This window comes from Triturus cristatus, chromosome 8 (assembly GCF_964204655.1).
Source record: "Triturus cristatus chromosome 8, aTriCri1.1, whole genome shotgun sequence".
Lineage (NCBI taxonomy): Eukaryota > Metazoa > Chordata > Amphibia > Caudata > Salamandridae > Triturus > Triturus cristatus.
Window position 1 is genome coordinate 603,911,222 of NC_140591.1, and position 23,399 is coordinate 603,934,620.

The following is a 23,399-nucleotide window of genomic DNA, read 5'->3' on the forward strand; positions in this document are numbered from 1 at the left end:
GGAAATTGTTCGGCACCTGATCCTTCTGTCTTTTTCCATTATAAAATGAAAACCCTTTTTATCCTGTTGTCCTACCTGCGCTGTTCACTGGCCAGACTATATTAGCATGAAGATTCTGCTCCCCGAGGTGCTGCCTGTGTTAACATTTGATCTCTGTTGCTCTGACTGCTTAGCGGCCGGCCCCGGGGGGTTGTAGGCCCATACTTGTCATTGATTGAAATGTCAATAAAGGTTTTTCAAAAAAAAAAAAAAAAAAAAAAATATATATCAGAGTTCTCCTTCCTTCATCTACAAAGTGGAAATCTCTCTGCATACAGTAATTTCTGCATATGTGAATTATATGAAGTTATGGCACGTTTTCATTCATAGCTTGAATATCTTATGCGTGAAACATGTTTCCATTGCACAAAATGATTATCTTACATTGGCTGTGGGGCATAGTATTCTCTAGTCCGTCTTCCACACTTAATTTAAAGCATTCACCTAAATATCGAGGTAGAACTGTGGTGTGCAGACCAGTAGTGTTGAGTCCAGGTTCAGGATATACAGACCTCTTTTCTGATATAACACCTGATTGGAAAGAGCATACGTGGCATTTCTTCCACTGGTCCGCAGCAACCTAGATTGATATATATCTAAATTGTGCTAATTGGTGGCATAGTAAGTACTTTAATCACTCTTTTGGTTGTGAATTGAGAGATATCTGAGGTACCAGTCCCCTGTCAGCAGGAGCATAGCTGTGTATTTTGTTTTGTGCACGTGAGCGAGGTTTCTTTGTTTGTATCTGTGCTTGCGTGCTTTCGGCATAGACATGTCAAACCTACTGGCTTAGCTAATGCTCGTTTTAACCTTTCCATTATACTTTCAGGAGTCTGTTGGAAATCATTTAGATGATTATATGTACCTTTATATTGGCATACTTCACACGGGGAAAAGACTACCACCATAGTTAGGCATTTGTGAACTTGAATGATCCTTTACCTTTTGGGGTAAATCATTTCATGGGTGTGATAATGCCCCAAGATTTAGGCTTAGCCAACCAGATAGGGAAAAAAAAATTGTTAGGTGAGTACAAAAAACAATTAATTGTGTGTTTTCGGGGAGGAGCCAAGATGGCGACCGGAGCAGACGCTTGAGCGCCCGGCTCCGCCGGCCCTTGGCCTCGGACTATCATCCTGATTCCTATCCTCGCCGATTTTCGAGGTGCAACGTGCGCGACGACGCGCTGACCGCGCCGCCGCTTTCCCGGAGTCTGAGCCCGCCCGGATGCCGGAGTTCTTGGTGCCTTTGTTCTCCGCGCTGGACCCCTGCTCTATTGTGGCCTTGGCCGGCCCCCTGGAAGCTCCGCAGTCACTGGACCCCCGGCGCAAATCTGAGCCCCGCGGCCCCGATCCCGCCTCACACCACGGATTGTCGCCAGATGAGCCGGGGGAGAGACGCCCGGACACCTCCTTCACCTTTCACCTGACGGGCTGGAGCTATAGGGTAAGCCCCGGTGTGGCGGGTCTCCTGCTTCGCTCTGTGGCCCGCGCTGTGGAAGGCTGCGGACCCCCTTCTTCTATTGCCTAGTCGGCTGCAAAGAGAGTCCGAGGGAGGGGAAGCGACTGTTGGCTTTCACCTGTTGCGGCGCAGACCTGCGTGGAATTGCCTCCTTGTTACGACCCCCCCCCTGGCCACTGTACCGTTCAGCGGTAAAACATGGCGTTGATTGCCTGCTCGCTGCTGGGGGGCGACGCTCCGGTCTCGCCCGCTGTCTGCTTCGCCCTCCCTCTACCAGACTCCAGCTCCACAGTGCCGTCCCGGATTGCTGCCGATGTGGGGGCGCAGCTTCCGCTGACATGCGGCTCCGTTCTGGCTGCCCTGCGGGACCTTCGTCTGCAATTGTGTGTTGGCTTGCAAACGCTGAGTGAGCGGTTCGACTCCATACTGTCGGCTGCGGGTCGTGAGCGCCCCGTTTGTTCTCAACAAGACGTGGGTCTGCCAGTGCTTCTGTCCTCTTGCGGGGACGCAACGACTGTGTATAACCGTGCTACACTGGTGTCTGCATCTGGCTTTCCCGGCACCCAGGATCAATCGATCTCCTGCTCAATTGGGGACACTTTGTTTCCCCGTCCATTGCTGCCTGCTTTGTTGTTGCCTGCCTCACCGCGTCCGCAAGAGTATCCAGCTGAGCGACACCTGACGTCCTCGAGGAACCGTTCACGGTGGCCTACGGCTTCTTTTATGTGGAACTCCTGTACTTTACAGGCCCGGTCTGGATTTTATATGGTGCACAAGGGGACCTCAATGGATGATCGGCGGCCATTTTGTGACTCTACTTCTCCATCTTCTCCCAAGCGGCCATATTGTCTTTGTCTGCACGGGCTGCGGGGCCTTCATGTGGGGGCTAGTCTAATCTTACGCCCGCGATCGGGCCAGGGCTAGATTGATTTCTATCACCATGGTGTCACGGATGGGCTGGACTGGGACTGGAACTGTCTGCATATGTTGTGCGCACTCGTCGCGATTTGTCTGCCTTCATTTATATTGTTGTGACACGTTATCTTCACACGACCGCCTTTGGGTGTAGTGGGTTCTCAGTGTGTGGAGACGTAGTTGGCCGGTGGTTTCGGGCGCTCCGAGGTTACGTGGGCTCCTCCCCGCTTTCTTCTTTGTTTTCTTATTTTCTTTACTCTATTCCTACTTTCTCTCTTGTCTATATTTCGGGTTCATTGGGCGACAGGCACTATGCCGGGGGGGGGGTAGGCCGTAGCCTCCGCATTGGTGTAGGGTGGGGGGGTAATTTACCTTTTCTTTTTAGTTCTATGGGCCTCTTTCTTCTATGTCTCTGCGCTATACTTGTTTCCGATTCGGGGTCCGGGTGTGGGGTGGATTGAGTGGGGGCGGCTTTGGAGGGGTGCGTATTTACTCATGTGACTATCCTGTTATATAACTGCATCGCCTCACTGTCTGAGATTTTCTATGGCCGTTTTAATGATGCTGCTGCTCTCCCGTGTGATGAAGCCATCTTGCGGACTCGAATCTCCTTGGTTCTATCCTCTACTGACTTTTTCCTCGATAAAATTATTTTGAAAACCTTAAAATTAACCTTTACTTCTCCTTCCCCTGGTGTCAAGGATCTCTCCAGTGTATAACTCCTGAATCGTTGCTAATCTTGACCATTGACGCACAGGGGTTGTAATGTGTGTCTCAGTGCTTAACCGTTTTGTGGCCGGCCTGAGGGTTGTAGGCCCGTATTTGTCCTTTTCATATGCACAAATAAAGGTTTTTAAAAAAAAAAAAAAAAAAAAAAAAAATTGTGTGTTTTCATCAGCAGATGAACATCCACAAAATGGGACCACACAACAAACGGGTAAAGATTGAACAGTAAACATGTGATGCCTTGGGTGCAGATTCTGCAATCGCTTGAGGCACATATGTTGTGCAGTCCTACAGCCTAGGATAACTCAGAACATTAAACTGGCTTAAACGATGAACGCAACCAGACAGAGAGGTCAACCCTGTCCTCTTTCTAACTACTCCCTCCATAACAGAGTTGTGCTCAAGTCAAACAAGAATGACGCTCCATTATTATGATCCCAAGCGCCACGAGAAACAAGTAATTACTTACAGCATCCCCAAATGGAGATATTCGTTCTTTAAGACTTTCTTCAGGCTGATTGTTGCTTCAAGGTTACCTCTGGTTTGCCAGACTGCACATGATGCAGACGCATTGCTTTTGAACCTGACCCTTACCTCAGGGTCACTCCAGAGTTTTTCCTTTTTCTGCATTCCCTTGCTTAGCTCGTTTTGGTTGGCTTTTTCCCTGCTAACCTCTTAAAACGTTACAGTACAATTGGCTTACACCAGAGTTGCACATTTAATTTATTTGTAAGTCCCTATTATGGTAGTACATGTACCCAGCGCCTGTACATTAAATGCTACATGTGGGCTGTAGCACTCATTGTGCCCCCCACTAAAGTAGACTTTTTAAATCATGTCTCATGCCTGCAACTTCAGCCTGTAGTGCAGATTTAAACTGCCATTGTGATCTGGCTAGGCCTAAACCTATCTTTTTATTACTTATAAGACACCCCTAAGGTTGGCCCTAAAGGCGGGATGTGCTTAATTTGTAAAAAAAAATAAGTCCCAAGCCCTCATCAGGACGCCAATGCAGTGTGCAGCACCCAGTGCCCTGCCAGCACTGCCAATGTCATACAAACGCAACTACTGACCATCACACTCCTACAAGTGTGACAATTAAGAATATCCCTTGCCCCCAAAGCTATAAGAATGGCCCGGGCCACAGATATTAGTCATTTTTAATATATGTTTAATTACTAAACAACCGTTGTGCTCATCTGTAAATTAGACAGGTAGCAGACTGTCATAGGTGCTAGTGTTGACAATTAAGTGCCAGTGCCGAGCATCGGAAACCACCAGCTCAAATTAAGCACTGACATCAGGCAATTTATAAAATAGGACATGTGTGTTTAAGTTTTACATGTCCTGACAGTGAAAAACTGCTGAAGTCATTTTTCACTGTATAACACTACCTCTCCCATAGGCTAACACTGGGTTACCTTATTTCAATTAATAAGTTCTAACATTAGTTTAGGAGCAGATAACAAAATTAAATTGTGTTTACACTGAAATGAATTGTAATTTAAAATCCTCTTTAATTGTAAAGTAGGATTTTCTATTTTAATATTGAAATTGCCACTTTTAAAAAGTTGGCATTTTCCTGCCCAAAGTTTCTGAGGCCTTTCTAGGAGTTTCCAGTTGCCTCTGTCTGTTAATGGTTCCCCCATAAAGAATGTGTATTGGGCACAGACAGTGTACAATAGTCCCTGCATGTAGCTGGGAAAGGGTCTTCCTGGTAGGATGGCTGGGTTGGAGCTGCACCCTACCCTGTTTACATTTCCTTTCCCACTGCACACACAAAGAAACCTGAAACCAGGCTTGAGGTTGCCTTTGCCACCCTACACCGTTTGGAGTCTGGACCAGGGGAAGGTGGAGAACTGACCAGAACCAGTAATGTGGGTAGGTTAGGGAATCCTCCCACACAAATGCCATGAATGTCAATTCACCAAAATGCCTGGGGTAGCGCCATTTAACCCTTATTTTCACTCATACACACATTTTCACATACGCACACATTTACTTAGACACACACTCATTCTCACATAAACACACTCTCACCCGCAAGAGCGCACACAACATGCATTTAAAATATTTTTTTCTTACCTCAGCTGCCAGGGAGGGTCACATTCCAGCAAATTGTAATTCATTCTTTATTACACTAATTGTGAATAATAAAATACTACTCACTATTAGTAAAATGAAGAATGGACCAAAAACAAAGAAAGTGGAGCTGCCCATGTGTGCCTAAGACATACAAGTGATGGACGGATTGCAGAACAACTCAAAACATTCACCCCCAGTCAAGAGATCTGGGTTAAATCCATCGTTCTTTTGCTCACCATGCCACCCCAGTTTAGACCCAGCCATATGCAAATCAGTGTTGCCCAATTTTCTCATGTGAACAGTCAAGCCTGAACTGCCAAGCCAGGTCCTCCCTGGACTGGAAACAGGCCTCCTAGGACCGATTTCGGGGTTTCACCCCTCATCAGCCAGGCTAGCTTGAATCCAGTGGCACAGTGAACTGGGACCCATGTCTGGACATACCCGGTGCACTTAGGGCGAGAAAGCAAAAGACTCTTAGATCTCTGTACTCGAGTGAATGTTTGACATTTTGCAGCATTCTGTCAATCAATTGTTCTTTTTGCCCTTGTGTGCCTGGCACTGGTTTTGCCACCTCTGAGGCCAGGGCTCGCAAAGGCAGTGCCAGGTGTGGCAAGGGGCAAGCCGGGGGTCATAGCTGTGACCCTTGGCAAACCCTTAATGATGTCCATGACAGAGGCTGGCAACAGGTATAAAAAGAAGACCTTCCGAAGTACTCAATAGAACACTCCTGGAACTGTGGAAGATTCATGGGAAGGACCACTCTGCAGCAGAAGGACTGCCTTGCTATGTGAAGAAAGAAGATTGAACCTACTTGCCTTGGTCCAAGGCTACCCAGAGTGACTGAAAGGAACAGTTGGCTGACCTCCTGTGTGAGATACATTGACCTTAAACGTATTTCTTCAGGAAGTAACCAACCAGATCTATCTCTCTTGTTAAAACTTAGTTAATTAGGCATCTTAAATCAGAACTCGCTTATGACCATATTACCAAAATGGATCTCAGCTAGCAACACCGCCACTGCTAATAATATTATCTATGCTCCTATCACACGAAACACTAATCACCTCACAATCACCTACCTCAACATGCTCTCACTGGTCAAGCACCAACTTGAAATACTCCATTTACTCAACCCAGAATCCCCTGATATACTACTTATGACTGACACCTGGCTAACGGACGAATCCATGCCAAATATTCTAGCAACCCTCTCTGAAAACTAAGATTTACTCTAACCTTTGGGAAAAAAAAGGTGGAGGGGTTGCTGCAGCTGTTAAAAAACATCTTAGCTTTACCAAGCTCACTCTGATACTGATCCCAATGGTTGATAACATTTTAAATAAAATAGGCTTACCTACCTCCCCCCGATATGTGTCCTTATGTATAGACCCCCGGGTCACATGCAGTAACTTCCCTAACTTTTAGCTGATTCTATAACCACATTGGCCATTGACTATGCAAAATCCTATTCCTTGGAGATCTGAATTACTAGGCGAGTGAGAAAACTGTCTGTCAAACTTTCACAGATCTGACAGATACATTTAACAGTCTTAACTTTGACCAACATGTATTTGAACCTACACACATTAAAGGCCACACATTACACCAGGTTTGGTCCACTAATTTAACCATATACAATCTTACGTATCCCCTTGTATATGGTCGGACCACCATCTAAGTTCATTTTAAATGACCTAACTACACTGAAACCCCCCACATGTCTGGGTACTTTCCCTAGAAATTGGAATCATACAAATCTCAACACCTTCTGTGATGCACTGGCACTTTCCCTACCCACTCCTACTGAGAGCCTGGATAAATTTGAGGAGGAAATCTTGGACTGGCTAACAACAACTAGCAACACTTATGCCCCTCTTCGAAAAACCAAACAAATTCGACAAAATGAAGCATTTAAATGGTATTCAGAAGATCTAAAGATAGCCAAGCTTGAACTCCGCCAGGCTGAATGGAAATAGCGGAACACTTACCTGCCCAAAAACAAGGAGATTTTACCAATATTTAAAAGCCTACAAAAAATTATCCTTCATAATTAGACATTTTTTTCAAATAAAATTCGAAATGCTGAAAAAACCCAAAGGATATCTTTGAAATTGTTAGTGAACTATCCAATCCAGAAAGAGTAACCTTACCTGTTGTTCCCACCCAAAATGTATGTGATACTCTGAACTCTTTTTTCATTCATAAAATAAAGGCAATAAGAAATTGCATCCCTTTCAGCTCATTAGCCAAGGTGACCCCATCTGAAGACAGGAATCCCATCTCACTCTCGGCCTTCCCCATCATCAGCATAGATCATTTCATGGATCTGATGACTAAAGTTAATCAGGATCCCTAAAACATCCTTGCCCCCCTAGGATCTTAATATCCATTTTCCCTCTTCCCTGACACAGCTAATCCCCTGTTCAATCCATCCCTAAGTCAGGGCAATGTCCCACACTTTTTTAAGGAGGCTGTGGTAATCCCACTCCAAAAACAACCTGTAGAGGACCCCGCAATCTTGAAAAATATCGACCAATCTCTGTACTTCCCTATCTGGCAAAGCTATTAGAGGCCCACGTTGCGCAGCCCCTCTGCTCCTTCCTAGAGGATTATAAATTCCTCTCCCCCTACCAGTTAGGTTTTCGACCTGCCCACACAACAGAAACAGTCATTCTTTCTCTAGTAGATGATATGAGAGAAGAAGCAGATAGAGGTATTACTCAGGCACTGGTCCTCTTAGACCAGTGGCCTTTGGTACAGTTGACCACATGGTTATGAATGACCGTGTTGAGGCCGCGGGTCCTGCAGCATATTGCCCTGGACTGGGTGAAATCTTTTCTTAAAGACAGCTCTCATTCGGTCCATCTCTCCCCTTTCTGCTCATCCAAGGTTCAATTAAATTGCGGAGCACCACAGTGATCATCCCTATCCCCCATCTTTTTAAAATCTACGTTCTCCCACTAGTACATTCCCTACGGCAGCAGAAGGTGAACATTTATAACTACGCTGATTATATGCAGCTGCTTTTCACCACTGATAACACCTTGGAATACATGGAGTTTTTCCAAAACCCTATGCTATATATTCGTGATTGGATGAACAACCATCAGTTGGAATTAATCTTTGACAAAACAGAATTTGGCATCACAAAAAATAAGCTCAACCAATAGAATCCCTCCTTCTGGCCTTCCGGGATGAGACACCTACCCCCTTGCCCAAGAAACCTGTAAAAAAGTTTGGGACCCTCATTGATGAGGATCTTTCCATGAAATCACAGTTGGAGCAGTGATTTCCTCATGTTTTCCAGTGGCGGCTGGCAGGGAGCGGGGAGGTGCGACAAAAAAAAATAGAACACTTGTCTTTCGCCTGCCGCTGTCTCTGCTCAGCACTGGTACCTTCTGACGCTGTCGTCTCTCCTCAGCTTTCATTGTGGAAACAGGAAGCACCCAGGCTCCCTCCCCATAGCCAATCACAATTTTGCAATGAAGCGTTGTGATTGGTCTGTGCGTTGTGTTTCGGCGCTCAGATGGGGACAGGGAGCTTGTGCATGTACCTCACCAGACTCTGCATTACAGCCTGGTGGGGAACATGCAAAGTGTCCATGACTGTTTGGCTGGCCAAAGACAGCCAGCCAAGCAGTCATTCGCATTTGGAGTGTGCAAAACACTCCTCCCCATGTGCCACCAGCCCCGCACTGACCCAGCCCCGTATTGAAAAATAAAATTATAATAACAAAGTTATTATCATTTTATCTTTCCTTTCCACTGCTCTGAGAGCAGTGGCGTGACGCTCCTCCACCTTAGCGGAGTAGCCTGATGTTTTCTCCAACTTTGGAGAATCAGGAAAAGTTGGAAATACCTTACTTTTGAAGCTGTCATCCAATTCATTATTCCCTCAGTGATATCCCGGATCGTCTATGCAAATGCTCTCTATCTGGGACTTCTAATAGGTTTCAACCGCAGACTACAAATAGCACAAAGTCAAGCAGTTAGGCTGATGGAAAAACTACATTGGTTACCAGTAGCCTTGAGAATCATCTACAAAGCAGGCTGCACCATTTTTAAACCATTGCCGGGTTTGGTGGCCTAGTGGCCTAATGTGTCTTCTTCTTGGCTCTATTTTCACTGAAACTTTGAAAATCAATATCTCCAGTGCTACTCATTGGATTTTTGTCATTCTTGTATCATATTGTTTATTAACATTTACTCTATTTTTCTAAATTGGTTTGGGATTTCCTTGTATTGTGTTCTTACTTTATTGCTGGGGGTGTGCTGCATAAATTATTTAACAGTGCCTCTTAATTAAGCCTGACTGCGTTGTGCCAAGCTATTAGATGGTGAAGCACGGGTTAATTTAGTGACTTTGTTTTCCCCCCTGACAATAATTATGGTGTTGTCTGAGTGGGGCTTCCACCCCCTCAACCAATAAGATACCCTAACACAAGCCTTATGTCTAGAACTGCCAGGGATGCTAGCGTCTGCTAGTTCTTCTGCAAAAACACGGGTATGACTTTGAGGTTACAGCTTTGAGTTTGGGGCTAGGCCTACTCAGCTTTTTATTCTTCCCAGGTAAACACAATAGGGTCATTTGAGTCAGAAAATAATCAAGTGTCTATTCATTCCCTTATCTCATCTCATGTCTCTTATCTCCCTTCCTCTTCCTAGTAGTGCTTTGAAGTGGCTTGATGACAACAGACATACTTGACATGACATAACATACTAATATTTCTTCCCTCTTTCCCATATATTTCTTTGCTCTCTCATACCCGAATTCCACTTAACTCACCTTACTCTTCTAAACCCCTATAGCAATGTCAAGCAACCTAACAACATTAAATGCTTCACAAGTACAAGCATGCATCACACCATTACATTTCCATCTCTTCCATGCCCGCTGTCCTTCTATATTGCCACCCTTCCCTCTTTTATATTTCTTCAGTCCCTTTTCTCCTCTTCCTTGTAGCACCTTGAAGAGGTCTTACAGTTCATTAGAACATTGGAATGTTGAGAGCTCCATTGAAGACAATCGGGTGCTCCAGGCTTCTAATGGCCGGTAGAAGCCTGGAGCATGAACATTCCAATGTTTAACAAAGGCCTCTGGGAGCCCGAGGGGATTTCAACCACGCCGAGTTCCCTGGGGTCTTTGTTTTACAAATTAGACATTCTGCTGTCTAGGGCCGAAATGCTCTAATAGCTTGAGAGCCCTCCATAGCAGACTCTACCAGCCATTAAAGGCCTGCTCCTTTGTTAAAGGCCCTTCACCTTTGGCTCAGGCTGTTAACGTTGAAGCAGGTCTTAAACGGCCGGTAGATGCAGCTACAGCGGGCTCTAAGGCTAATTTAATTTGCCCTCACTAGAGAAGCAACTAGACAATACGATTATCACTTAGGAGGTTTTAGGATTTTCAAAGACACCTGAATGTCTATGTTGTAGTAGCAGGATAGCAGTGAAAAGGCTCACCTCTGCATTGTATGGTGTGGTCATTCCCAATCTGCCCTGGTATGGGTTAACCAAAACACAATAATTACATTAATAACGCTTGTGTAGGAATTCTTTTAGTTTTCTTTATATGTCCTGATCTGTAACCCATTCTCTTTTCTTCTCTCTGGGGAGAAAATTCAGTTCAGGACAATCTTTGAAGTACACATTTACACGGCTATCAAAATTATTATCCATCCAATGTGCCTTAAACGAACTGATCCCACATATTATAGTGTCCACTAACTTCATGAACCGATATTCATTTCACAGAACACCTTAGACTTAAAGAAAATACCTGCCACAGCAGCAGTATCAAATAAGGAGTTATCTACATGACATATACAACGTGTCTCAATAAAATGAGCATGAGACACACTTCTTACATAGCAGAGACATGATAGTTACCCAACAACTGAGTTCACAGAGTAACCTCCATGAACTGGCAAATGGTAAATGTATCAAGTTACACATCTCTCACAGTAAAATCATACTCTCCTGATCAAATAAATAATATCACGACTTTGTAGACCCCCACTTCATAGACCAACACACACTTAGTAGTGGACCAGAACACAGTCCCCCAAACACATCAGCATACATTGAGTCAGACTCTTGTACTTGAAAACACTACAGAATCATTTGAAGTCACAAATCCCAAACATTCCACAGTGCTGTCAGACCATCCCAATGTTAGATACATGCTACCCAAAACTGATGGCGCAACAATATACATTTCATTTGCAAACCATTTGAGAACATTTATTTTTATTTTTGTGTCCTAACGATGAATGTTAGCAAACATATGTCTCTGCCTGATTATACTTTGTAGTACGGATGAGCAAACCCACAAATCACTTAATAGTTAGGAGCATCAACACTTTCAAAACTACTACTTACAATAAAATATCAAAGGTTGAACTAAATAGAGAACTTTTACAATGTCTGTACTGAATACTTTGTGTGTAATTAGCATTCCTAATTAAGAAATTTGTGGAACTATACCATTATTATCATATTTCTGAAAATGGTAATGATCCATCTCTTTTTTTGCTGTTCAAAGGGCACAAGAGAAAGGCATATGTAGTACTCCTGAAACTACTCAGCCATTCACATACTGATCGCCAAGTTTCTTTGCCCACTCAAATGTTACTTGGAAAATAGTTTCTATATGAAGAAAAAAAAAAGCTAATTTGCATTTGCTACTTAACGATAAATATAAAGTGGTACATGCCCCACTGCATTCGTAAAGAAATCTATATGTTTTCTGGATTTCAGTGTACATGTCATGTTATTTTGAGATTGCTTCACAAAGAAAAGAGTAACATTATGAGTAATTGATTTTAGTAGTCACAGGAAAGTCCCTGGCAAGGCAGCAGTACTACTGGTCCACAAAGTTTAACAATCTTATTTTGCGGTTTTATGTCAGATTACCGTGCACAAAATATTGTGCTGCCAAAATATTGTAGCCTAAATATCGTTCACCAAAATATCATGAAGAACAGTGGAATAAGTGAGTATGGGTTTGCCATTCTAAACTCTATATCTACATATCTTGAAGACTTGTATATGCAGATTTGAAGTTACAAATACAAAATCTATGCTTACCTATACATTCTTACCTTCACAATATTTTGGTAGCAGAAAGTGAGACTTATTTGGTCCATACAGTTTTTTTTGGTGCTACTAAATTGTTTACCAAATTAAGGTTATATGTCTCAGTTTTTCTTTTTCCATTTCTGTTGTTTATGTTTGTAAACCTGTATGAGTGCTGTTGTGTACAAGATGGTGTGGAAAATTATTAGATTTGCCTGATTGGTGTACCTAACGTTCTAGTCATAATGTCTTTGCCATACTGGTTTTTAGTAAAGATAAAACTTTTGTGTGTGTTTCTAGTCTGGCAAACAGTGGCATAACAAAACTTGAGGAGGAGGCCCCTGCAATGTAGGTAGATACCCCCCCCACTCATGGGACCCAGTCAGGAGCTCTCAGGTCAGGCAAACCTGCCACCAGTACACAGTGCAGGAGGGGGACCCCCGGAGCTTGGCCCCCTCCTGCACTGCGGGGGCTATTGTTACACCACTGCTCCGCAAAGTGGAAGCATTATCACATATACATGTATATGCACAATCGAATAACACTTTGGTGCCAATTACGATCCGGTAAAAAAAATTCCCGTACGACTCGTATCCGGTCTTTTTACCGTACGAATCGTACAAGTGCCGTACAAACTGGCAATCACGATTCGCACGGTAAAAAGCCCATACGAGTCGCATTGGGAATAATTCCCCACACGTCCTCGGGTCGGAAAAAGTGTCCGACACGTCCTCGGACGAGTTACCGTACGAACGTGAAAAGCGAAGTCCGACCGGGGAATCACCATCCGTCCCGGGCGTCCGATAGTACAACCGTATGGTTAAAAGACCGTCCGCACCGAACTCCAATAGCAACCATGGAGACGTCCAAACAGGTGCCCGGTACGCGCCGTACCCCCCCCCAGCCCCGCATGTACGCGCCGTACCCCCCCCAGCCCCCGCATGTACGCGCCATACCCCCCGTGTATGTACACCCGAGTACGTGTCGAACTGTACGTGTCGAACCCCCCCGTGTATGTACACCCGTGTACGTTCGAGTCGTACCCCCACCCGTGTATGTACGGTGCGTACCCCCAGCGCGACGCGCTGGGGGTACGCACCGTACATACACGGGTGGGGGTACGACTCGAACGTACACGGGTGTACATACACAGGGGGGGTTCGACACGTACTCGGGTGTACATACACGGGGGGTTTGACACGTACAGTTCGACACGTACTCGGGTGTACATACACGGGGGGTACGGCGCGTACATGCGGGGGCTGGGGGGGTACGGCGCGTACATGCGGGGGCTGGGGGGGGTACGGCGCGTACATGCGGGGGCTGGGGGGGGTACGGCGCGTACATGCGGGGGCTGGGGGGCGTACGGCGCTTACCGGGCCACCTACTCTGGTCGTTTCGCGCCGTACTTCGCTTTTCCGGCACTTTTTGGGTGCCGTAAAAATATTGCCGTCCGGACTGCTGTCGGTTCGAATCGTAATTCCTGGGTCGTGAAACGCGGCCTGAGAGCGTCCCGACGTCACGTCGGCGCATTCCCCGGATCCCATTTGTATGTATCTTTTCGTCGGTCGGTGTTTTGTACGACTCGTACGGAAATGGTGTTTCCGTGCGAATCGTACTTGCATGTTTGTAAAGTTTTACGACCGGGTACGAGTCGGACGGAAAAAAGCCTCCGTCCGACGGTTCGTACCCGGTTTTTGCCGGATCGTAATCGGCACCTCTGTGTTTACAAAAGGCCAGAGGATTCAAGTTGACAGAGCCTCAGGCAAATGCCTGGAGAGTGAGATTCCCATGTCCTCCTCTACCCATACACCACCAAGAAAATGGGAGGGCTTTATTTACATCGACCACAAATTTCTTCACATGGCACAAGCCGAAACCACAGTTTCACTATGGGGGCAGGGATTTCAACACAGTGAAAGAGGGGGCCCACAGCAAAAACATTTAACATTTTATTACTCTCTACCTGGGATATTTCTTTACAAGTAAATAATCCTCTTTTCGTACTCGCCCATTAAATATGGAGTGGCCCCATGTCACTTATCATTCTGGAAATACTCTTCTTTTTTTAGAAATACATTTACCTCTGCTTCTAAAGAGGGAGTGGCCTCACTAAAACCTTCGGAGTACCCACAAAATTCTGGCCTTGTGGGTGTTACTTTAATTTTTCATCCCTGAACCTATATTAGCCTACTCCTCTTTCCCACAAACTGAAGACTGCTTAGCATCTGCCATATGCGCACATAATGCGCAGTCACTCGTGAATTTCTTGCAGCCATAGAAATCTGCACATCCTGATTCTGTGATTCTCGGATTGGTTTTTTGTAGCGCAAATTCAATGGTTTGCGCAAGTAAAAGACACAAAAGGTTTCATGAAGCGAGCCCCTCCTGAAACCCTAAAAAAGGTTACATTGATGAAGATCACAGTCGTATACTGATCACATGTAAAGTAGGGTAGAATCGACTAAAATGTTCACATATCTGGGGATCTTATTTGACGGCACTGGTTCTTGGTGAGAGGCTGTTAAAAGCAGGAGTCTTCTCTTTATGAAATCAACTGCAGCGGTGGCCAACTTTGCAAAACAAAACTGGGAAAAAGGCCCCCCGAGACACTCCTTAGGATATGTAAGGCAAAATGTGTGAGTATTGCCATTTTCGGGACGGACGTATGGGGTTTTTATGATTCTTATTCTATTCAGTGTGTTGAGAATGCTTTTTTAAAGTTTATTTTAGCAGTACCTAGCAGTACTCCTGTTTATAACTGCCATAGTGAGCTGTGCATTCCGTACATTACAGATGTCATCAAAGCCCAGACAGTGTTACTCTGGCACAGGATTTGGACTTCTACTAGTACGGGCCTGAATCAAGAAATAATCAAGGACTCAATGAAGCTGGATCACGCGACCAAGATCACCTGGTTGAAATATATAAGAAATTGTATGTGTGATCTTGGGCATCCTGAGTACTAAAATTGCCCTGAGTCAATAAATTCTATCTCCAGGAAGGGGTTTAAAAAACATTGTAGGAGCCACCTGGAGGCAAACAAACTTGCGCTGGAAATTAATAAGCAAACAGTTGTACAGCATCAATTGATTTTAACAACATATGAAATTCAGCCTTATTTATTATGTTGTCTAAGTGGATATGACAGATATGTGTTAACGCGTTTTAGATTTGGGATTTTTTATCGATTAATCAGCTACCCTGACAGGAATGACTGGTCAAGAGCGTTATGTTGTTGCCCCTGCGACGATCTATTACCACAATCTAAATTACATTGGGTTATTTTTTGCAAATTTTATACAAAAGAAAGAGCAAGCTGGATTTTACCTCTTCTGAGGGCTGGGGGATGGAGGTAATGTCGACCAGCCTTCTTATATTTGTAACTACTGGACAGCATTTACTGTGTTAGTGCAATGGTCAGTTTTTTAAAAAGCGTACTTAGAGCCAGGAAGAGTATTAGTGGTTAACTGTTACTGGGAATCCAAATTAAGTAAACTGTGAGTGATGGTGTTGCGAGTTATACACGATGTGCAAAATTCCCCCCCACCTCTAAACATCTGAGTTAACTGTTATTCTTGGCCCTTTATTAGCAAAAATTAATTTTCGAGAAATATTGAATAATTTTACTTATTTTAAGAGTGTGTAAAATGTCTTTTATCTGTTACGTTTGCTTTTGTGATTTTATCTGACTAAAATCGAATAAAGCTTATTTGAGTTTGACATGTAAATTTACTCTTCTCTTTGTGTATGAATACAGCACTTCATAAAAAGCAACAGAATGGAGCAGATCTATAAAAACAAATTTCTTTCCACCAAATTTTTATTTTTGGTATAAATATCTCTGCAGCACTTTCTGCATGCAGATTGTTGTGAAAATGTATAGTTTGTCCTGTCTTTTTTGGGCAGTCGTTTTGTCTTAAGATAAGCATCACATTGCCTCTGAAAATAATGGAACATCTTTAAAAAAGTGATCCACTTGTTGCATGATTAATATACATATCAGGACATATTGAGCAGCTGTAGAGATAGCATGATGCGAACAGTGGTGGCAGCCCACAAGCTACAGTGCTTGTTTTCTGTCCAGGAAGGACCTGGCCTGGCAGTTCAGGCTGAACTGTTCCCATGGGGAGCAGGGTCAAGACTGATTTGCATATGGCTGGGTTTAAACTGGAATAGCATGGAGAGCAACACAACGATGGATTTAGGCCCAGATCTCTGAACTGGTGTGAATCTTTGGCATTGTTCAGCGTTCAGTCCATCAATTGTTCTTTTTGAATTTGTCACCACGAGTGATACGGGTATGCCCAGACGTAGGTCCCGTGCTCTCCATGCCACTGGAGTAAAGTTATCCTGGCTGATGAGCGGTGAAACCCTGAAATCGGTCCCGGGAAGTTTGTTTCCGGTCCAGGCAGTTTGGGCTGGACTGTTCCCATGAGGAGCAGGGTCAAGAATGATTTGTAGATGGCTGGGTTTAAACTGGAATGGCATGGGGAGAGAAAAAATGATGCATTTAGGCCAGATGTCTGCACTGCAGTGAATGTTTGGCATTGTTCAGCATTCTGTCTATCAATTTTTCTTTCTGCATTAGATGCAGTGTAGCATAATATTATGAAAGCTTACACATCACATGGTAACATTACTCACACTGGCTAAGTTAGCCTACAAGTGGTATGTAGCCCATTTCAACTCATACAACATGTAGGATTAGTTGGATGTCACCTTTAGTAGCAATGCAGCCTTACGTAATGAGGAAATTCTACTAGTGTAAACCTACATATGTTAATAATGACAAGTGGATCCTGACTATTGCTTCAGAATTCTGCTATCATGGACGTAAATACATAATTACCAGCATCTTTTGAAGGCACCCAAGCAGCATGAGTGAATGGATGAAAGACTGCATTCTTAGAGTGCACTGCCACACACATTATCTCTAGGTGTTCAGAGGATCCACACACAGTACAGTAGCGCAAACATTTGGAATTGTGTCAGTGGTGGTGAGTTATCACACTGTGCCTACACATTCCAAGTCCACATGCAACATAATGTTCCAAAACAATCACCAGAAGGATACCAGAACCTGAACCTGTCTCCCTAATTGACTGGCTCTATACTCATCACCAACACTCTATGAATACGGCCTGCCTAACATATGCCAATAAGGAGGACAAATTCCGGATAGGAGTGTGCATATTGTGAGTATTTACATGTCCACCGGATATGCAATTAAAGTAGATGTTATTAATAAGAACATTGTCATTCATCTATAAAAATGAGTTCTGTATTTTGTTTAGTAAGCCGGAAGTTTTTGATGAGGTGGCATGCTTTGGGTGGAGCCACCTTGTCATATCAAGGGTGGCACCAAAGTCCACCCTCACCATTGGTACTGCTTGCCCATGAAGACCATCTGGGTGTCGAATTCCAATACTTTCGTCGTGAGATACAGGGTGGTCAGGGCTGATCTGTACCATCCTCTTTGAATGTGGTGAGTAGCACATGTGCATGTGGGGATGGCGTGAGCTGCATCAGATGAACACAGCTGCCCATGAGCTTGTCTACAGCTCTGCTATTCAACAGTTGCATGGGTGACAGCTGACATCTGTGGTTGCGGGTGAAAAACACTCTGCTCAATTGCATGCATTTACACTTGCTGTTATATGATGCAATATTAGATATAATCTTGGAAGCCAGTGGGAAACAGTCTTGTGTAGAATGGACAGTAAGCATCTAATTCAGTCATCTCCAACCTGACCATCGCCTATGTACATTTGTGTTGCATTTATGTTACTGTCAGACCTGCGGGTATATATTAACAATGCTCTTTTTGTTGTTCAATGTCATTTCCATTAATGTGTCTCTGACTTTTGTCCCTTTTGTGTTAAATATGCTATATGCTTACTAATAAAGTTTTTGCTTAATTTATAAGTATAGCCTATGAGTGGTTATTCTCAATGTGTACATGTGTTATTAATTTGTTGTGTTATTGTTTTTTATTAACATTGTTGAAGATGTGTCTCATTATCAATGAATATGGAGAGCATCATTTGCATATAAATGGGCTGGTGGTGTTTTATGTCCCATGTTTACACACGTCTGTTTATCCTTAAGCATTTGCTGCTATGAATGCACTATACATGTACACTAATGCTTTTGTACGCCAGCATGTTCGCGTTTTCTCACGTGGTAAACGTAAGTACGTTGCCCAGAGAACGTGCTATTTCTATGTTGTTAACATAACTTTTTGTGGACATAACCTTTCATTTTCACAGTATGTGTTTACAGACCTGGTATGCATTTGTAATTTTAGTTAATGTCCTTTTTTCAAAGGTTATTAATTTGATTGTTTTATGACCGAAAGATTTCCCCTCTTGTTTTATGTGAAATTTTTACTGTATCATTTGTTACTATATTTTCAAAACGTCTCCTTGTTTAATAGGCCCATTGTTTTCCTAACTTTAAAATACCACCCTTCACTGGAGGTTTCTCTGCAACTGGGATCTCAGTTGCAGCAGTTGCTTCAGAGAAGACGATTTTTTTTTAATGCTGCAATGGTGGGGGGGGGGGGGGGTGGCTGACATCTCAAGGGCAGTCCCCACATTGATTTTGGACCAAAACCTTTGAAGAATATATCTGGGCAAAGGCAACCAAGGCCCTACACAGCATTCAGTGTACAGCGAAACACCGAAAAGTGGGATGCTTTTCAGTTTGTCAAATTGAAAATGGCTGCCAAATGAGTGAGATTAGACATGTTTGTCTTTATAATGTTGATATATATATATATTAACTGCTTTACTTAAAATTGTTGATATATATAATAACTGTTTTACTTAAAATTGCAGCAAGGATGAAAATTATGGGAAAGCCATCCTGAGCAGGTACAAGTCTGAAGACGCCTTGGACAGGTCTGGTATTTTTTTAATTTTCTATTCTTTAACGCACAATTCAAACTACTTGCCCTAGCAATAGACCATAAGAGAATGACCAATTCAAACACATTTTTAAAAATATTAGGAGAGATTGGCAGCTATAGGAACATTTATTTTATTTATTTTTATGTTGAATTTCAGAAACAGCCCTCCATTATAACACCATCTAAATTATGTTGGCCTAGTTTGTATGTTGCAGTTACACCACAACAATCTAGCTACAATTCCATTGTTAGAGTTTTGCAGAATGCAAGCTTCAGAATCACTTCTCTTTAAGTGTCTGCTCACTGGTGCTAGAAATTAGAGTTGCATTAGTGAAAGTTAGAACAGCACAGTTTAAAGTAACTTTCCACACTGTAGTTAATTTGTAGAGGGCCATTGTGATTGTGTTAGGGTATCCAGATTTGGAGGTTGGACATGCTGTCAAGACCGCCAGATAGACAGTGTGGCAGGCACTGTGGCTCATCGTACAGCCTGATTCTTCCCCAAGGTTTGAAGAGTATGTTCAATAGACCAATCTATATAAAATACAACTGACCACAATGTTGCTTTCTGCATCAGCTCAATCATAGGTGACTACTCTCAGTGCAGGTTGATGAATTCCTACATCTTTGTGGTGCATAACAAAGCAGTCCATCTCAGTTTGCTGTTTTGAGTAATAGAATATGAGGGTCTGATTCAAAAAGATAAACTTAGACTTAAGTATAAGTTACTACTTTTTGGCAGACACTAAGGTAAGTTACTGCAAGTAACATTACTACTAGTAAACCTACTAGTAGTAAAGTTACTGCTAGTAAAATTAATAGTAGTAAAGTTACTCGTAGTAACTTATCTTTGTGAATACTGAAACGTAGTAAACTTAGGCTTAAGTCTAAGTTTACAACTTTTTGGTATTCACAAAGTTAAGTTACTACTAGCAAATTACTACTAGTAATTTTACTAGTGGGAACTTTACTACTGGTAACTTTACTAGCAGTAATGTTACTAGAAGTAACTTACCTTTGTGAATACCAAAAAGGAAAAAACTTAGACTTAAGTTTACCTTTGTGAATAGGAGCCTGAGTGTATTTAGCAAACTGAGGTCAAATGCACACCTGTTACTGATTGTTTTGATACAGATCATTTTTTATCATTTTTGGAATGTACGTGGCGATTTTTCTAATTAGTTGTAGCAAGAAGTTCAGTGATTTGATTACAATGTCAAATCTTTTTCCGGGGTGATTTTTATTGAACATTAAGCCAAATTGTGTTTTAGGCCAGTTCAATTGATGAATTGCACATGGGGAAGGGCAGCTGTGGGAGAAGATTCACGTTTTACATTATTTGAGCCTAGCACCATTATTCATATTCTGCGGCTAGGGAGTTTTACAATATCTTGTTCAAGTTACACTTCTATGTGCTCAAGGAATTTGGAGATTTGTTCAAAGGAATGCTCTCATAATATATCTGAGTAGAATTCTATGCCATTAGCATGTGAAAGTAGTTGAACCGTTCCATTATGGATGAGGTCTGAAAGGCTGAAGTAAATATCTTTATTTATTTAACTGTGGTTTTGTGTAGGGCAGGCATAACCCTAGGGTGTCAAAATGCTTTCCATAGGCTACACAGTTATATAGATTAGCTTACACGGGTAAAGCAATATTTGACTGGCTGAATTAGAACACACTTATACACAGTGACTAACAAAACAAAGCGCATACATGGGGTAATGAGAAAAGGATGAGTCTGGGGAGGTTCAGGGAACAATCATAAAGTATTCAGACAGCAGTAATGAGTTCCTTTTTGATCTGCTCGGTTGATGCCCCATTAGTACATTTGAAGGTCTTACATCAGTATCCCGTTTAAGAACATAGGCAAGTATGTGTCTCTCTTCGTCAGAGAAGCATGTATTGGACTATAGTGACATAATGCCATTGAAACAGTCATATTTTAATTTGATAGAAGAACGGATGCATTAATGAACAAACCTGAACTTATGCAAAAAAATATGAAATACTTTTACATATGTTTTTTAAAATTCTCAGTTTTTCAGAGCAACAAAATAACATCAAACTTATTTTTTCCTGGCATCTGGTCTATAGCTATGATGGAGAGGATCAGAACAAGGGTATACACAATCGGTTCAAATCTGATGATGCCTTAAACAGGTAAAATCTCTTCTTTTTTTATCACAGCCGTTAGCATTTGCGCTTGTGTATCACCAATGTAGGTACTGGTAAGTCTTATAATGTATATCATAAACTTACTCTTGACATACATTATACATTTCATGAAAATGGAGCTGGCACATTGAAACTGCCACATCGCTGTCTTCACTTTCAGTGAGATTAATGAGTCAAAAAAGCGAGACCTACTAGCCTGACAAATTAAGCTAATTGCATTAAATAATTCCTGTTAGTTGGACAATGGAGTTGCTCTTATTACACATTTCTTAGCTCACTGCCATTCTGTTTTGAATAAAAGAAATAAATGCAACACATTGAATGAACAATTTGACCATATGAAGTTTAGCAGAGCAGTAAAGACCTGATTTGTTGCACACTACTTTTGACAGTCACTCTCTATTGCCAGTCATTAATCTATAGTGTTAAAATTCACTTAGTACTTCATAACACCCACTGAAATTTGCATAAATATTTAACAATATATTTCCTTCTTTCCTTTATTAATGACTATAGCTAAGAAGGGACGTGAAATAGTAAGAAGAACTAATTTTGATCACCAAGCAACTCTGTAAGCGAGTTAAGTGATGGAAATAGTTGAAAACACTGACACAATTAGGTCAGCAGCACCTCAGCAATCATAAATGACGTCATACAAAGCCTATTTACCATATCATGTACTGTCTTAATATGTAGAAGTATTGAACATTTCCTGATTTATTAAGAGGGGAGGGATTTCAGAGGCTTAATCAAAAGCAACACTTAGAAAAGTATGTCATCCAGACCTCTCATGTTTCTGACCCCTCATCAAACATCACTCTATTGCCCACCACAGGATAATGTTGATCTCAGAAATTTTCATAGGACTATATCATGTATAGCCATACCATTTTTCAGCTAGATAGTTTTCTAAGACCATATTAGAGGCAAGAGAGAACATTTTCAGAGTTGGTTCAAAGTTTGCCTCAAAAGATTGTATTAAAACTTAATGTTATGATTACACTGAGCCATGTTGTTTCTGCACTTTCATGCGTCCCTAATTAGCATTGAAATCCATGTATTACAAGTTACGCAAAAAGTGTGTGAAAGTGCACCACTCAGCCAAGTTTTCAGAGACTATGTAGAAATAGTGGTACCATGTATTAAATAAAATAATCATTTTCCTGGACAAATACCGCACGTAAAAATAATCCAAAATTCCTCAATATTCCTAACGTGTGATGCACGCAAGGAACTAAGCCAACATAGTGTGTGAATAACATACAAGTATATTCAAACATTACAGCAAGGTAACTTTGCACTCCGCCAAATTTTATGTGAATAGCCACCATGTTGCCAGCTAGGCCCGTGTATGGGAATGACTTATAATTTGATTCATTTACACATGTAAAACCATGTCTATGTAAATCATCTGGAGGTATGTTTAATGGTACATGGTCTAACGTATGAAATACGAAAAGAGAAAGGAACTGCTACGAGTTTTTGGTTTTCTGTATCCTGCTGAATTTGATAAAGAAGGGTTTACAAACTTCGAATTTAATGGCATGTATGGTCCAATGAAAAATGTTGGTAGAGGAAAGAATTTGCTTCTGCCAGTCTTTTTCCTCCTGTTGGAAGCAATAACGTGTCTTCATGAACTTGATGGCCACTGCAGTATTGCCGTAGGGTGTAGCTATTCACGATGGCTACCCATGTTTCCTTGGGTTGAGCAGATTCCTGTAGTCAGTTATCTTTCATTCAATGTTGGGAGCATGACTTCTGAGAAGAAGCACTTAGGATCTGGAACTCTGGTTCGAGACCACAAACACACAAGCACTAAATGTCTCTGGAGTACATAACTCCTTATGTTGTTTCCTGTCTCATTTATGATTGTCTTATCTAGTCACTAACATACATTTCACTTTTTTAATCCTGGTGTATGATGGTATTAACCATCTTGTGTACATCAACTTCTTTGAATAATTTATTTGTTCCTTTTTTTACCAAAGAGAAAAATGCAAAAAAGAAGT

At 42.3% G+C, this 23,399-nt stretch overlaps 1 protein-coding gene across 5 annotated transcripts in view; it reads left to right on the plus strand.

The window, feature by feature from the left end:
* The window catches only part of SCEL (sciellin), a 580,338-nt gene that overhangs the window by 93,347 nt on the left and 463,592 nt on the right, over window positions 1–23,399 (plus strand). For 3 of the 5 annotated variants that reach the window (XM_085622068.1, XM_085622069.1, XM_085622070.1), the window contains exons 4-5: window positions 19,142–19,204; window positions 21,310–21,375. The exons of the other annotated variants lie outside the window; for them this stretch is intronic. In XM_085622068.1, coding sequence (XP_085478194.1) covers window positions 19,142–19,204; window positions 21,310–21,375 — 129 coding nt within the window. The remainder of the gene's footprint in view (window positions 1–19,141; window positions 19,205–21,309; window positions 21,376–23,399) is intronic. 5 annotated transcript variants of the gene reach the window in all.